The sequence below is a fragment of the Euleptes europaea genome, chromosome 18 (assembly GCF_029931775.1).
Source record: "Euleptes europaea isolate rEulEur1 chromosome 18, rEulEur1.hap1, whole genome shotgun sequence".
NCBI lineage: Eukaryota > Metazoa > Chordata > Lepidosauria > Squamata > Sphaerodactylidae > Euleptes > Euleptes europaea.
This window is the reverse complement of record NC_079329.1, coordinates 23,807,357-23,822,729: the sequence shown is the minus strand read 5'-3', so window position 1 is coordinate 23,822,729 and position 15,373 is coordinate 23,807,357. Positions and strand designations below refer to the sequence as shown.

Below are 15,373 nucleotides of genomic sequence, written 5' to 3'. Positions count from 1 at the left end.
GTACCCGTATGTATCTCTCCCCACGAGCCAAATCTTTGCCCTGATTAAGCTTGGACTTGTCTACCGGAACAGAACGTTCCTTTTCTTTTTGTATCGGGACTTTTTAACACCAGCAGATTCATGCTAGCAGAAGAACTGTCTCTCAGATCTCCCAGACTGGCTTTCCTAATCTTGTACATAACCTGGAGGGTTTCTAGTATGACATCGCTTGAGTTCAGAATCTATGCCTGAGTACAGTATCCTCTCTATGGGGCTCTGACTATTTCCCTTGTTCTACGTAACCACCGGTTCTCTAAGACAGCTTTTTCTAAATACATACTGTCCAGTTCTGTATAAGATTTCGAAGGACTGATTTTAGTCCTAAACTCTCTTTTTAAAAAAATTTCGAAAGAAAACCTGGTGACAATGTTTCGCCATCCTTTCTTAATCTGCCTTTTAAATTTCTAACAGGATATTATTTGCGAGGGGCAAACAGGAAGAGAGACAGCTGGATCTCTTAAATCGTTCCCTGTTCCATATTTGCACGGGTGAGTAACACGGCAAATCCTGATCCTACTACGGATGACGGCTTTTGAAGCCCTGCCAGCTCTTTCAGCGTCCTCGAGATGACACCTCTCTCAAAACCATTTCGCTTGGGAAGCTTAACAAACATGTTGAACAAACAAAGAGAAATGGGGGGGGGAACCAGTTGTATACTTCCTTTTTGAAAACCTGGCATTGCGTGGTATGAGTCTTGGCTGTTCGCCCACCGAGATGGTCAGGTGTCTTCTGCATGAAGCTAGCTTTGGCGGTGGAGAAGAAATTGCCCACAGATAAACCACGTAGGGAGGTGAGGTTTGGTGGCGTCGTTTGGACGAAAACCAAATCGGTTCCCGTACAGCTTGGAGCACAAGTTGTCTCCTACCTGTCCCCTTCCTCCTATTTTTTTTTTGTTCACCTCCCCAACATCTTAACCTTGTCACAGTTCGCTTGTTCCTGAGATGAGATGGAATGTGTACAAGCCCCACAAAACACATCAAAGCGTTTTGACTTGTTGCTGTCTGTCTGTTTTCTCCCTCTCTGTCTCCCTCGCTCTTTCTCCGTCATTCCTTTTTTTCCTGCTCCACTGGTTTCCTCCAGGAGGCAAAGAAGGTTAATACACCGCTCCGGGATTGGGAGGTGGCCCCGGAGACGGGTGATGCATAGAACCGGGAGTGGGCGGAGGTCCTTGCTGCTGTATGTGAGGCCCGCTCAGGTTCTGATGGTGGTACCAAGAGTTATGGTCCTCCAGGTAGCTCGGCGGGGAGTTGTAGGAAAGCGGCTGGGGGAGCTGGCTCCGGGTGGCTGGGTTGTTGTGGGCGTTACTGTCCCAAATGGTGGGCGACGGCGGAGAATTGCAGGCCATGGAGTCACTGTTGTTGGGGCTGTGTTCCAGGGGGACCTCGCCGTTTTTGTAGAGCTTCTTGAACTTGGACCTTCGGTTCTGGAACCAGATTTTTACCTGAAGTGAGAAAGAAAAAAGGAGAAGTGAAAATGGGGTTTCATATCCATGGGAACAGTACTGTGTGCATTTTTTTTAAGGTCTTTTCCTGGCATTGTAAATAGATTCAAGGGTTAGATTAGGGTTGCCAGGTCCCTCTTCACCACCGGCAGGAGATTTTTGGGGTGGCTCCTAAGGAGGGTGGGGTTTGGGGAGGGGAGGGACTTCAATGCCATAGAGACCAATTGCCGAAGAGGCCATTTTCTCCAGGGGAACCATTCTCTATTGGCTGGAGATCAGTTGCGATAGCAGGAGATAACCAACCAGTATCTGGAGGTTGGCAACTCTAGGTTGGATGGATGACCAATAGGATTGCCTACCTCCAGGTACTAGCTGGAGATCTCCTGCTGTTAAAACTGATCTCCAGCCGATAGAGATCAGTTCACCTGGAGACAATGGTCGCTTTGGCAATTGAACTCTATGGCATTGAAGTCCCTCCCCTCTCCAAACCCCGCCCTCCTCAGGCTCCGCCCCAATAACCTCCCGCTGGTGGCGAAGAGAGACCTGGCAACCCTAACAACCAATGTGTTTTTTTTTTCTGACAATGCATTTTCCCTTTCTCCCCTTAGCATGGGGAGCATTCCCACAGCAGTTTTTCAGTGAAGTAGTTTGACCGCAGAGCTCCTTAGTCAGCCGCCAAGCAAAATACATGTTAAACACCAGGGTCGTAGTTTTGTTGGCAGGAGCTTCTTCTGCTGCACTGGATACCTTTGTTGTAAGCTTGCCAGAAGCTTAGGGATGGCTTTTGAGGGGCAAACGAGGAGCATGGGGAACCCCACTACGTACATCCCCCAGAACCCAGGACTGGGGCTTTGAACAACAACTATTAGTAAAACGACAACTTCTAAAAGCTCCACAGAGTGTATGTCACAGGTTCACAACACTGAACCTGCCCAGATTTCTATGGGATGGCACGCCAGAGATATCTTACAACAGATGCATGGTGGTCACCGAATTTGGGTTTAATCTGAGCCTAAATTTACTGGGCCCTGACCTGGATAGCCCCAGGCTGGCCTGATCTCCTCAGATCTCAGAAGCTAAGCAGGGTCTCAGAAGCTAAGCAGAAGCTCAGATCTCAGAAGTTAAGCAGAAGCTAAGCAAATACCTGGTTGGTATGTGGATGGGCAACCTCCAAGGAACACCAGGGGCATGACGCAGAGGCAATGGCAAATCACCTCCCATCATCTCTTGCCTTGAAAACCCTACGGGCTCACCATAAATCAGCTGTGACTTGACAGAACACACACACACACACATTACTGGCTTCACCCTTGGCTTTTGTTTTCAGTCCTGACACTTGTGGAGAAAGAATATCCTTGTTGCTGATCTTATAGCGAATTTGTTTCCCTCTGTGTGTGTCCTGTATCTGGGGTTAGAAAACAGGACTTTGGGGTTAGAAAACAGGAATTCAGGATGCGCGAACACCTCTATTAAAAGAAATAAATCACCATAGAGAGGAAGAAACCTTCTCTCTGCGGTGGACCCAGATGCCTAAGGAAAGGGGGTGGGGAAAACAGAGCCTGCTTGGATAATGTTTGCAAAGAGAAAGTCCTTTTCTCTGTGATGGATGAAGGCTGGCTGGGAAGGTGTGAATAAAATGGGCTTGTCTATAAAAACATTCCCATCAGCAGACACGGGCAAGGTGGAGCAAGAGGCTGTTTCCATTTTCAAAAAGAAACACGTTCAGCCCTTCCTACTTGACATTGTGAAGTATCAGTGGAAAAGAGAAAGCCTGACCGGTTTCATTGCTGTCTGTCAGGAGGCTGTCAAAAGCTCAGGAACCTGTCAGACGACAGGGTGGAAACACTGCTTTTCCAAAAGGCCCCACAGAGCCCCCCCCCCACTTTCACAGAGCCCCCCCCCCCACTGAAGAGACGTGACATTCCTTCCTTTCCAAAAAAAGGTTTCAGAGGGGTAGAGTTGTCAGGTCCCTCTTTGCTACAGGCGGGAGGTTTTGGGGGTAGAGCCTGAGGAGGGTAGGATTTGGGGAGGGGAGGGACTTCAAAGCCATAGTGTCCAATTGCCAAAGCAGCCATTTTCTCCAGGTGAGCTCCAGGTGAACTGACCTTTATCGGCTGGAGATCAGTTGTCATCGCCAGAGATCTTCAGCTAGTACCTGGAGGTTGGCAACCCTACTTCAATGCATAGAGTCCAATTGCCAAGGCGGCCATTTTCTCCAGGTGAACTGATCTCTGTCAGCTGGAGATCAGTTGTAATACCAGGAGATCTCCAGCTAGTACCTGGAGGTTGGCAGCCCTACAGAGGGGATAAAAAGTCTTTGCGACCAGAGCTCTCGGACATTTTATGAGTCTTCAGATGCGACTGCCAAGAGCGTCAGGGTTGGGCCTGTGGTGTCGAAAAGCAGGGTTGGGCCCGGAGTGTGGCCCCAGTAGGCTTGAAATCCTTTTTTTTTTTTAATAGCGCTTCTAGGGCATGACATCATCCGTGCCCCACTTTGGCAGAGCAGCACAGGAAGGACGAAAGAAAGTGGATGGCAGGCGGGGAAGGAAGGAGCTTAGATGGGAGAAACTCCTTGTGGTCAAAACAAGGAAGGGGGAGAGAGAAGGAGTAGGTTAAACCCTGTGGGGTGAGTTGTGAAAAAAAAGCCACGCTGTGGGGTTGGGGAGTGGATCCCCCCCTCCACTGGTGACTGACACCGTGAAGTTGGCAACCGGCTACTCCGAACCAATTAATTCTCCAGTCTAACAAACTGTAGCCTTAAGTACTCGTTGCCTGTTAATTATTTAAATATTGAAATGACAGATTGCGAAGTCACGAAAGGATTGAACAAACTGGGGGAAGTCAGCCAGAGTTCTCACTGAGTGCTTCACATTAGGCTGTTCCTCAAAGGAAAGGATGAGATGATGTTCTACAGAGGGTTGACGGCCTAGATATGGTTTTTGAGCCCGGGGTCGATGAATGAGCATGCACGGGACAGAGGCGGACGTGGTTCGGCTCGGCCAGAAACCAAAGAGTGCGATCTTAGTTCTCTCGGCAAGTGCCGCTGAAATGCCAAGGATGGTACCAGAGTGTTAATGCGGCTTGGGCCCCAAATGTATCCCAGGGTAAGGAACTGACCCAGAGGAATAATGCCGTGCACAAAAGCAATTGTGCAAATTGCGACAAACGGATCCAAAGAGTTCGTTCCACCAAGATTAAAGGAATAGCTCCCCCTCATGTCCAAAGAAGAAGAACATTGTTTTTCAATCAGCGCATCCCAAGATATCCAAGAGTTCACAAGACTCTTTCTGTGTTGTGCGGTTGCATGCTTTAAGGAAAGATCTTTCTCGTCTCCAAGATACTTCCCAAAATGGCCCACCACCCAACACACAAGCACACCCAGCCTACACAAAACATAAGAACATAAGGGAAGCCATGCTGGATCAAGTCCAGCAGTCTGTTCACACAGTGGCCAACTAGAAGCCTCTAGGAAGCCCACAAACAAGACGACTGCAGCAGCATTACCCTGCCTGTGTTCCACAGCACCTAATATAATAGGCATGCTCCTCTGATACTGGAGAGAATAGATACTGTAGATAATAGGTATGCATCATGACTAGTATTCATTTTGACTAGTAGCCATGGAAAACCCTATCCTCCATGAAAGATGTCTCACCCCTGCCAATTACATACACCTTGCAAAAAGTCCAGAAATTCCTAACCCATAAATCCGTATGATAACCACAGAAAAACATATCTGAAAACCGCAAGAAGCCTTAAGCGTTATCAAGGTCTTGGCTCATTTGGTTCCATTTGACAATATGGAGTTATCAATCACTTTTTTAAAATCTTGCCTTTCCTCCAAGGCATTAAGGGTGGTGTTTGTGGCTCCTGCTCTTATTCTCACAGAGGTAGGCTAGGCTGGGGGAGCCGGACAGCCAACAAGCTTCATGGAGGAGTGGAGATTTGAAGCCAGGACCTCTGAGGCCCGTCTAGGGTTCTGACAATGCTCCAGCTTTCCAGTGGCTCTTGCTAGGTAAGGAAGAGACAGCTGATGGGGTGACCCAGGTTCTAATCCCCACTCAGCCAAGGATCTTACTGGCTAGGTGACCTTGGGTCAACCACTCTCCACCTAAATTACAAGTTGTTGTGTGAAGATACAGTGGAAAATCAGAAAAGGACCTGCAAAATAAAGAGCCCAGATGACTAAGGCAAGGGACCCAAGCATTGCCATACTGAAGAAGGCCAAAATCCCTCCTGGGTCACATGCTACCCAGTCTGACCTGGGGGAAAATTCCTTTCTGATAATCACAGGGGCCTCAGTGCTGGCATGAGCCAAAATCACCCTACCGAGCAAAGAGTTCCAGATGACTCATGTGAGTGAGCCAAGCATTACATCGCTGTAAGAACATCACTCCTGGGTCACTAACCAATCTGACCCGAGGGGAAAATTCCTTCCTGGCCATAGCATCCACATAAACAAAAACCTATCCACCCATTCGTCCCAAGGACATTTTACTGGCTGCAATTTCCAGCCCTCTGAGGTGGCCACCCCGCCACAACGCTCCTGGCTTTCCAGAACCCGGAAGCACGCAAGCCTCCCTGCTTTATTTAGATCAAGGCAATTACAAAGGCTGCCTTGTAAAAAAGGCCTTGTTGTCTCTGACCGTCAGTGCGTTCGGCCAGCTTCGCATTCCTAACGTCTTCTACCCTCCCTTGTTGACCTCCTTAAGGCTTGGGCGAGGAAATAAACAAGCAGGCCGCGGGTTTGAATCTTGGTCCATGTAGGTGGGACCAGAATCCAGGCCAAAACAGAGACAGGGGAAGAAGATCTAAAATAAAGGGCATCCCTAGCCAGAATTCAAAATCTATACTCTCCCGGTTGAGTTTTCCCCCCCCCACAGGCTATATAGTATTGAATTTGGCAAGTTAATACAAAACAACATTTCCTTCATTAAAAAAATTATTAACATGCCAAATTTGCTTTGAAAGTTTGAGGGACTATGTTCATAATGTGCTGGAATGAAAGGGCTATAGAGGGAATTTCTCTTCACTTTTCCTCTCAGCTACTTTGAGCAATATCTATGTGGTATTGGTATTCATATTTTGAGGGGTTTAGAGAATCATTATTATTATAAACCATTGTTTACTTATTAAATAGCAGGAATAGCTAAGAGATATTTTTATTGCTTATGATTATAGGACCAGCTTAATGTTTTTTTGAGATCTGTATATTGTATATATTTATGTTTCTAATTTTAAAAAAAAAGAATGTTTGAGGGACTTGTGACTTTTTATCCAAGATTTAATTCTTCAATTAAAAAAGGGGGGAAATAAAGAAAATTCCAGTTTTTAAATGGAAAAGATACTTCTGTTACCACTGGAGCCCAAATTTATCTTTCACAATTGGCTTTGGGGAAAGGTGTTTATACAAACGGAGGGGAGAAGTTTTGCTAAACTGATTTTTATGGATATTTTTGACCAAATGTTGGTGTTTTCTTCCCTGGGAAGCCTGGGGAGAAATTGGCTTGTGACAGGATTTGATGAATTGGGAAAAGGATGGCGCGATTCGCTCTGAATTATGAGTTGGGAATCAAAATGTACTTTCCCCATCAGGCATAATCACTGAGTAGGGTTGCCAACCGCCAGGTACTAGCTGGAGATCTCCTGCTATTATAAGTGATCTCCAGCCGATAGAGATCAGTTCCCCTGGAGAAAATGGCTGCTTTGGCAATTGGACTCTATGGCATTGAAGTTCCTCCTCAAACCCCGTCCTTTTCAGGGCTCCACCCCAAAAACCTCCCGCTGGTGGCGAGGAGGGACCTGGCAGCCCTATCGCTGAGGCTGGCATTGTCTTTTAAATGTTACAATACCAGTTTGTGTGGTAAGGCTTTACCCTAGCCCCCGGATGTTTTTGCGGAGGGTGGGAGACGGTGGTCGTTCCATGATGAAGAAAAAGGACTTTACAGATGTCCCAAAGTATGTTGTTGTTTTGTCTTACTGCATAAGAAAAAGATTGCAGGGTTTGGCGCGGGAGACGAAAGGAATGCTTTCCAGCCTCTCTCTGTCTCAGCTCTTCTATCTCCATATGCTATATTCCTCCACACACCTGGATATAGAAGCCTTCCAGTCAATCTGGAGCAAACAGTGGAAGTAGGATCATTGCTGTTACATCCTTGTACTTCGGTTCCCCAAATTTTAGTAGGGAAAATAGGATCAAATGGTTTTCGGGGCTGAATCTTCCATAGGAAAGAACGAGATGGAATTTCCCAGAGTTTTTGTGAGGGGTCTGCTGGACCCTCTCTCTGAGGGATAAATTTTATTTGTGATTAGGGTTGCCACCTTGGAGAGGGGAGGGGCGTCAATGCCATAGAGTCCAATTGCCAAAGCGGCCATTTTCTCCAGGGGAAACTGATCTCTATCGCCTGGAGATCAGTTGTAATCGTGGGAGATCTTCAGCCACCAACTGGAGGTTGGCAACCCTATTTGTGATGGGTCTCTCTCAACATTTTTTTTCAAAAAGAGCCGATGGGAGGCACCTCTGGCTTGGACCAGGGCCACACCACTGGGGAAGGGTGGTGGTTAAGTCTTTTACCATTTGCACAACTTAAACCAGGGGTGTTGAACTCATTTGTTACAAGGGCCGGTTATCACATGTCACTTGGTTGGGCCAGGCCAGGCCTCGCCGGGCCAGATCAAGATTGAAAGGGGTGGCTGGCTTGTGGGCCAGATAAGTGCTCTCAAGGGGCCGGATCTGGCCCGCGGGTCTTATGTTTGACACCCCTATCTTAAACCATCATCTCCCTGGAGCTGGAGGGAGGGGGATACATGTTTCTTCTCTCGGCCATGATGAACTTCTGAAATGGGGAACAATTCCCGTCAGAGAAATAGCATGCGGAAAGGATCAACCTCAGCACGGTGGCCTCGATCCAAAGATGAAACCTCAGGAGATCTGATCACAGTCCTCCCACGTATTGTGTTGCTTGGTCCTCAGGAAAAGCCGGACAAGGTGGCCCTATGTGAGCCTTCTGGCCCGACCGGTCTCTGAGTTTGCAATGTACACACTGTCATAAGGCATTTCTGAGAAGAAATCTTCTTCAGTGCCACAGGCAAAGCCTTGGTTATGCCACACAGCCTAGAACACGGATTTAACAGAAAGCTCCATTGGCACGCTCGATGAGAGACTGACTTCCCAGAAAATGTGTTTTGTGTTGCGAGAGGATTAGAGGAATTGGTTTGGGCTGCCTTTGGGGGACAACTGGAACCGAATCGTGTTGTGCTAGTTTTGGATTTGCGGACAGTAGCTACTTCAGAAGAAAAGAGTGGCACACAGGTAGGGTTGCCAACCTCCAGGTAGTAGCTGGAGATCTCCTGCTATTACAGCTGATCTCCAACCCATAGAGGATAGTTCACCTGGAGAAAATAGCCGCTTTGGCAATTGGACTCTATGGCATTGAAGTCCCTCCCCTCCCCAACCCCTGCCCTCCGCAGGCTCCACCCCCAAAAACCTCCCGCCGGTGGCAAAGAGAGATCCGGCAACCCTACATGCATGTCCAAGCCTGCCCTTGAAGAGGAACCTCTGAAACCCAGCCTCTGAAATTCCAGAGTCCTGAGAAAATGAGTCTGCCGAAAGTCAGGCTAGAATACTTTGCACATGCTCAGAGACAGTCTCTTCCTTGTCACAGGTGCCAGGGCCTGAGACCTGGGCTCTGGTGGGTCTTAGCTCCAATGAAGCCCTATCCATCAACAGCCAACCAGAATGGTCCTGATTAAACCCTGGCACCTTTGTTTCTCCTGACTTCATTTCCCTAAACTTGTTCAGCATCTGTTGACAAACTACTTTGCATATGTTTCTTCCCGGGCCGATTGCGTGTGTTTAAAGGAACCACAGGTCCATCTCGCCCAACCTCCTTCACAGTTGTGGCCATGTCATCTGGACCTTTGAAGAGCCAAAGACCTTGACAAATGACATTAAAGAAGGCTCCAGAAGAAGAATCAAAACTCCCGGAGGTGTAGGTTGGTTTCCTATCACGCCTAAGAAATTGCCTACTCCCTGTTTCCCAAGGCAACCTCCAAACCACTCACCAGCTCATCTACAAGCTAAAGGAAGGGTTCTCCTCCCTCCATTCCTTCCAACTTCCTCCTCACTTCATTCAGGAGGTACACGGAGAAGCTGCAGAATCATACATGTTGCATCGCCCCACCCATATGTTTTCTGATGCCGTTCCCCTCCCCTCTCAAGCTAGTCAGCACCTCGATCTAGATCTCTGAGCCTCAGCCAAGTCTTGAGTCTGCTGGTGGCAGGCAGGAAGGCGGGGGGAGAGATTTGAACCCTCACCTCTCTGCCCCAAGTTTCTCACCACCGTGATATATATCGCAGAGCACACTGCGATTGAATCAGGACTATTACTACAGTCAAAGGAACTGCCACCTGACTTTTTATGGCAACATAAAAACTGTCCGTGGTTCTATTTTCAGCCTTTCCATCCCAAACCATTGCTGTGTGAGGTCATGGAATGTGCATGAAAATTCCAACAGGGGAGGTTGAGAGAGGTCAGTCCTGTGTATGTGTGAAGTGCCATCAAGTCGCTGCTGACTTATAGCAACCCAGTAGGGTTTTCAAGGCAAGAGACTAACAGAGGTGTTTTGCCATTGCCTTCCTCTGCATATCGACCCTGGTATTCCTTGGTGGTCTCCCATCCAAGTCCTAGCTAGGACTGACCTTGCTTAGCTTCTGAGAGCTGACGAGATCAGGCTAGCTGGGTGGATAACTGGCACAACTACCAAATGAGAGACGTGAAAGACTGGTGGGGATGGGGTAAAATTTTTCAAATGGAAGTTAGGAACAGGAGGTGCCAGGCAGACAAAGGGCTGAAGATATCGGGAGGCCAGGGAGTCTGAAGGGGAGAAGAAAAAAATCCCAGTAATTGGCTAGAGATGAGGGTGTAGAAAAATTACAAAGAGGGGTCTGGATTTCAGATACTGGTTCAAAATATCAACTCAGATTTTTAAGCAGGATTTTAATTTCGTATTAATTGAGCTGGACTCTGGGGACGGAACGTTGAATGAACTCGAAGAGAGAGGTTTTTCTTGAGAACAAGTCAACCAAGCGCCCAAAGGTATTGATTTTGTTTGATTTGGCCCCTGCCTGCATGCCAAACTACTGTCCTCTCCCATGGAGGCCCATTAAAAAGCAGCTAACCCAAGATTTTGCCGGCCCTGCGTCATCTCGTGTTTCCCTAAACAGAGGCAGAAAGACAAAACAGGAGTTTGGGGTTTTGCTTCTGGAGTTTTACCTGAGTTTGGGTGAGTCCGAGCTGTGCAGCCAACTCTGCCCTCTCTGGTAGTGCCAGGTACTGCGCCTTCTGGAATCTCCTTTGCAGAGCGGCCAGCTGGTAGCTAGAATAAATCGTGCGTGGCTTTCGGATTTTCTTGGGTTTCCCGTTGACCATTCGCACTTCTGGTTCTGGTTCTTCCTTCACTGAAACTGGAGAGGCGGGTGCGAGAGAGGGAAAGGAAAGAAAGCAGGAGAAATAACGTGAGACTCAGAAACCTTAGCAAATCATGTTTTAAAAGAAAGGAATTGGGGGAAGGTTCCCTGAAATTCTTGCTTTTCTGCCGTCTTCCATTTGATTTGGAGGGTGCAAATGTATTTTAGCAGGTGAATCCAAATTCTCAGCTCTTTGGAGAGGAGAATGAATGAAATCTTGGTACAAAGAAACATCCCGTGATCTCGTTTATTTTAGCCTGTTCACAGAGGAGCCAGGCCTTTGAGAAAGGCAGTTTCCCGTAACTCCAGAATGGTTACCGATCTCCTGTTACAACCACTTTTTGTTTGGCTGTGCTGAATGCAAACATATGTGGGCCCCAAAACTCCCAACCCCCAAAACTCCTGCTCTCTAAGGAGTAACTTAATGGTACCCTACAACCAGGAACACCAACTTTACCCGACCAACCCGGCCGCTTTCTCTGTTTGACTCCTTCAGATCTTTTGTACAGTGCCAGCAGTTTGCAAAGTACTCTACGCAGACAGCTACCTCCGTCTCATTGCCCTCCGACAACGTTTTCTACAAAATCACCATCTTTTAGGACTAGATTGGTTGGGCCGGGGGCAGCTGGGATTACCAGCGGCTTGTGGGTCACGGTGTGTGTTTGGATGCATTTGATTGACCAATCCGTTCATCTCTCTGGAACTTGTATTTTGGAGATCATTACGATCACATTTTATGCGGAAGAAAGCATAAGAATTGTCTAAGAATATAAAACGCAAAGACGCAGCGCCCCTCGCCCAAGGTTTAAGGATTTCATTACATGCTGCTTAATGGAGAAACATAGGAGCAGATTCTGATAAAGAAAATAATCAAATCCTTGAAGAATCTACCTTTTATCTTTTGTCACTTTCTGTTCTCTCTCTTTTTTTGCTTGGAACTTTTTGGTCTTTTGGTTTTTTCTTTGCTTGGCTTGATTCTCTGGCTTACCTGTTGCTGTCCTGTTTCCACACACTCCAATGTGCTCTTTTTGTCCCTCTCTGTTACGCTTTCTCTTTTTAAATAATAATAATAATAATAGTTTTAATATTTACGAGTCTCGGTTCACCTCAAAGATACGTAACTTTGGCCTAGTTGGTTTTGATCCATCTCAGACCTCGTGGCTCACCAATTCAACTGCTCCGTTCCATTTTGACTTCGCTTGTATTTTTTTTATAACCGCCCCTTTATCTGTCTCATTTAGATCTCTGATGTATTTATTTTATTTTCTTGGCAGGAAGTATTGTCCGGTAATGCGGGAACAGTCAGAACCACACAACCCCCATGTTCCCTTCCTGAAATATTTGTGGGGAGTGAGGGCGTGGATTCTAGACCTTGAGTGTCCAACCAGGGCTGCTAACCTATAAAATCTACAGTTTTGTTTGCAGATAGAAACTTTTCTCACCTTTACACCCTTCTCAACCCATTTGCTTGGAATCGAGCTGTGCTTGTTTCAGTGGAGCCTTTCCCCTCACAATTGCCGTTTTCATCTTCTCATTTACACTCAAAGAAAGCAACCCACACTGTCTTCCAACTGAACTGACCTGGATTTAGTTTGTTTTTCCATCTTTCCATATTTTAAAGGGCCCCCTTTCCTTTTCCTTTTTTTTTCATGGACACAACCAAAACGGAGCGCTCCGCTGCCTCACAGTATTGGATTTTTAACGTCTCAAGACTTCAAGAAGAAAATAGCAAATTCTGCAGTCTGTTTGCATGAGTGGGGGGAGAAGAAAGCCACTCATGGATAATATATATTTGGAAACTTTGCAAAGGCTGAACAAAACTGAGGCTTAATTTTTGAAAGGGGAGGGAACCTGCTCTTTTTGCCTTAAAAAAAAAGTCACAGAATTAACCGTGATGTTTCGCACAAACAAAAATCCAGTCTTTGTTTAAACAAAAGAAGACATGCTAGGCATCCATACAGCAGTTGACTGGTACGTGATTTGTGAAGAACAAACCGAGATCCAAACAAACAGACCAATCCGCAATCTTTTAAAAACTGGAGGTTTTTTTCCCCCTGCCCTGGTGATCTCACAAAACTCTGTTCTCCGTAAACGATTTATTTCTCAAAGTAATCTTCTTTGGTGTTTACTAAAGAAACGTAATGACGATAATGATGGGGGGGGGGAAGGATACCCCCAACTCCTTTTCTCCTCTTACTCAAAAACGGAAACCCTCACAACCAATGGACTTATAATTTAACCTGTAACTTACACCTTAACCGACAACTAAATGTTGTATAACTCTGCTTTCTCCGTGATGGACTTCGCTATCCAGACCAGAATCTATACACCAACCAATTCCCTGTGTTGTTTATAGAAAAACTATAATTTAGCTGGGGCAGGGGGATAACCCTGAAAGAGAGGTTTCCTTAGCTACATTTACATGTTTTTGTTCTTGATTTCCATTTTGGGGGTGGGTGGATAATGGCTGGAGGGAGGTGTCCCCAAAACTGAATCCCAATTTGACAATTCCTCATTACTGAAGGATAATATTATTGATGTGACAAGTGATTTGAGAATCGCACAAGTATACAAACTCAGTGCACAGAGCTTGGAGAACAGAGGACTCTCTTGTAATTCCTTTCAAGGGGTTCATGGTTAGGATCCAACCGGGGTCCCGGGTCCTCCGGAGTGTGTGGGTGTGGGTATTTCTGGGGCATTTGAGCAAAAGGGAACTTTTCGATTCGACAGTTTTCTGGAAGGTCACACAGGTGTTATCCAACTATATTAGGACACCCTCCCTCCATACACAATCTCCAAGAGAAGAAGGGGGGAAAGAGGTTCAGCAATGCAGGAGTTTCTCAAGGCCCGTAAAAAAACACCTCTCTCAATTCATTCCCCCTCAGACCCACATCCTCAAGACTCTACTTGCAAAGCATACAAAGTGTTCTTACCTGTTTCTTGGCTGGTCAGCTGCTGGTCCCGGAAAGATCCGTACTGTCTGTAAGAAGTGCTGTAGGGGTAATCAGATTTTGGGGAGTAGGTCCCAGTCCCCCCTAATCCGTTCAGGTTAAACTGGGGATGGTACGCATAATGATTCATAGGTTGGGTATAAGGTTGACTGGGGTAATACTCGTGCTGGTTATGCGGGGTGCTGTAGTAACCAAGGTCCGTGATGGACGACTCAGGGAGCGTGGGGGAGTCTTTCGTGGCCACATGGCAACTCAGAGAGCTGGAGATGTCTGTCAAGATGCTAGTGATCTTCTTGTCAAAGGATCCACTCATGATGAGAAAGGTCCCCCCAATGGAAGAGACACCAGTCCGGCAATGAAACTAAAACGCAATAGGCACGGTGGCTTCTGACTTTGGGCAAGTACTCTCCTCCTCCTCCTTCTCCTCCTCCTCCTGAGTAGGCTTACGCAGGCATTGCTCCAGTAATAGCTGTTGCTCCTGTCCTCCTCCAGGGAAAATGTGTAAGAAATCTAACCCAGCCAGCTTGCTTAAACCCTTTAATTAGAGAGTAGGGAAGGGTGGATGCTACATTCCGATTGGCTCCAGAGATATTGCCTTGCAGGCAAAACAGACTTCTCCCCCCTCCTTCTCTCTGTCTCTCCTTCTATCTCTCTGTACTTTAAAAAAAAAAAAAAACAGCCACAAAACCCTAAAGAGCAGAGGAGAAAATAAATGTACCCCTTCACTCATTCGCGCTCTCGTACATACACGCACAAACACTCAGAAAGCTCCTCTTGAGAAATCTTTGGAGGGGGAAATGCCACGCAAAAAAAAAAAAAGGACGTTTCTAGTCCTCCCCCGTCCTTGATTTAAAAGGGGGGTCACTGGATTATAGGAAACAGCATAAGTTGGGGGTTTGGAGTGGTCTCTGTGGGCTTGCCTAAACGTGGGAGCCGCGTAGATTGTTGCACGTGTGTCCAAAGGGCATGTTCTGCTCTCCTATGCTAAGGTGCGTTTGGGTGTTGGAGCCCATAGAGAGTGGTGCGTGGCCTGCCTAGAGTAAACCTGGTCCCCTTGGGTAGGCCGTCCGTTGGCAAGAGGGCATCGGGAGGTTTCAAACCCCGGCTTTTTTAATTGCCGTTTTTTAATCTCGGACGGTCCCTTGTCCTTTCGTAAGGCACTTAGGAGTTTATTGGCATTCTCATTCTGATGATGCTGTTTTCAGTGTACAGTCTTGCTACCTGTCTTGTGTTTGAGGTGCCAGGATACTTCGCTGGTTGTGTACAGCACCTGTTAATTTGTATGGCAGATGCTTTCCTTCGACCTGCAAGGTGTTAGTCCCAACGCCGCCCCACCGAAGGCAGGGAGGCCTAAGTGAATCACAACTCACACCGATTCTAGTGGTTGCCACAGGAAAGTCAGTGATGGCTTTTGAGTTTTCGCTCTCTCCCAACTACCTTTTGAGATAGATAAGTATTGTTCCCATTTTACGG

General features: G+C 46.9%; 1 protein-coding gene across 1 annotated transcript; it reads right to left on the bottom strand.

Annotated features, from left to right (window-relative positions):
- Positions 1 to 934: 934 nt before the first annotated feature.
- On the bottom strand, positions 935 to 14,320 carry DLX3 (distal-less homeobox 3). Its single transcript, XM_056863424.1, has 3 exons — positions 13,883 to 14,320; positions 10,756 to 10,946; positions 935 to 1,480 (listed from the first exon to the last, which is right to left on the bottom strand). Exons 1-3 carry the CDS (start codon positions 14,211 to 14,213, stop codon positions 1,133 to 1,135), a joined length of 870 nt encoding a protein of 289 aa, XP_056719402.1. The 5' UTR covers positions 14,214 to 14,320; the 3' UTR covers positions 935 to 1,132.
- Positions 14,321 to 15,373: the final 1,053 nt, after the last annotated feature.

Excerpts from the sequence above, each read along its gene's own strand:
- DLX3 (XM_056863424.1), bottom strand. The coding sequence starts at position 14,213 with ATGAGTGGATCCTTTGACAAGAAGATCACTAGCATCTTGACAGACATC. Across the intron at positions 10,947-13,882 it reads GCTGACCAGCCAAGAAACAG|TTTCAGTGAAGGAAGAACCA; the intron begins GTAAGAACACTT and ends CCGCCTCTCCAG. Across the intron at positions 1,481-10,755 it reads TCGGACTCACCCAAACTCAG|GTAAAAATCTGGTTCCAGAA; the intron begins GTAAAACTCCAG and ends TTCTCACTTCAG.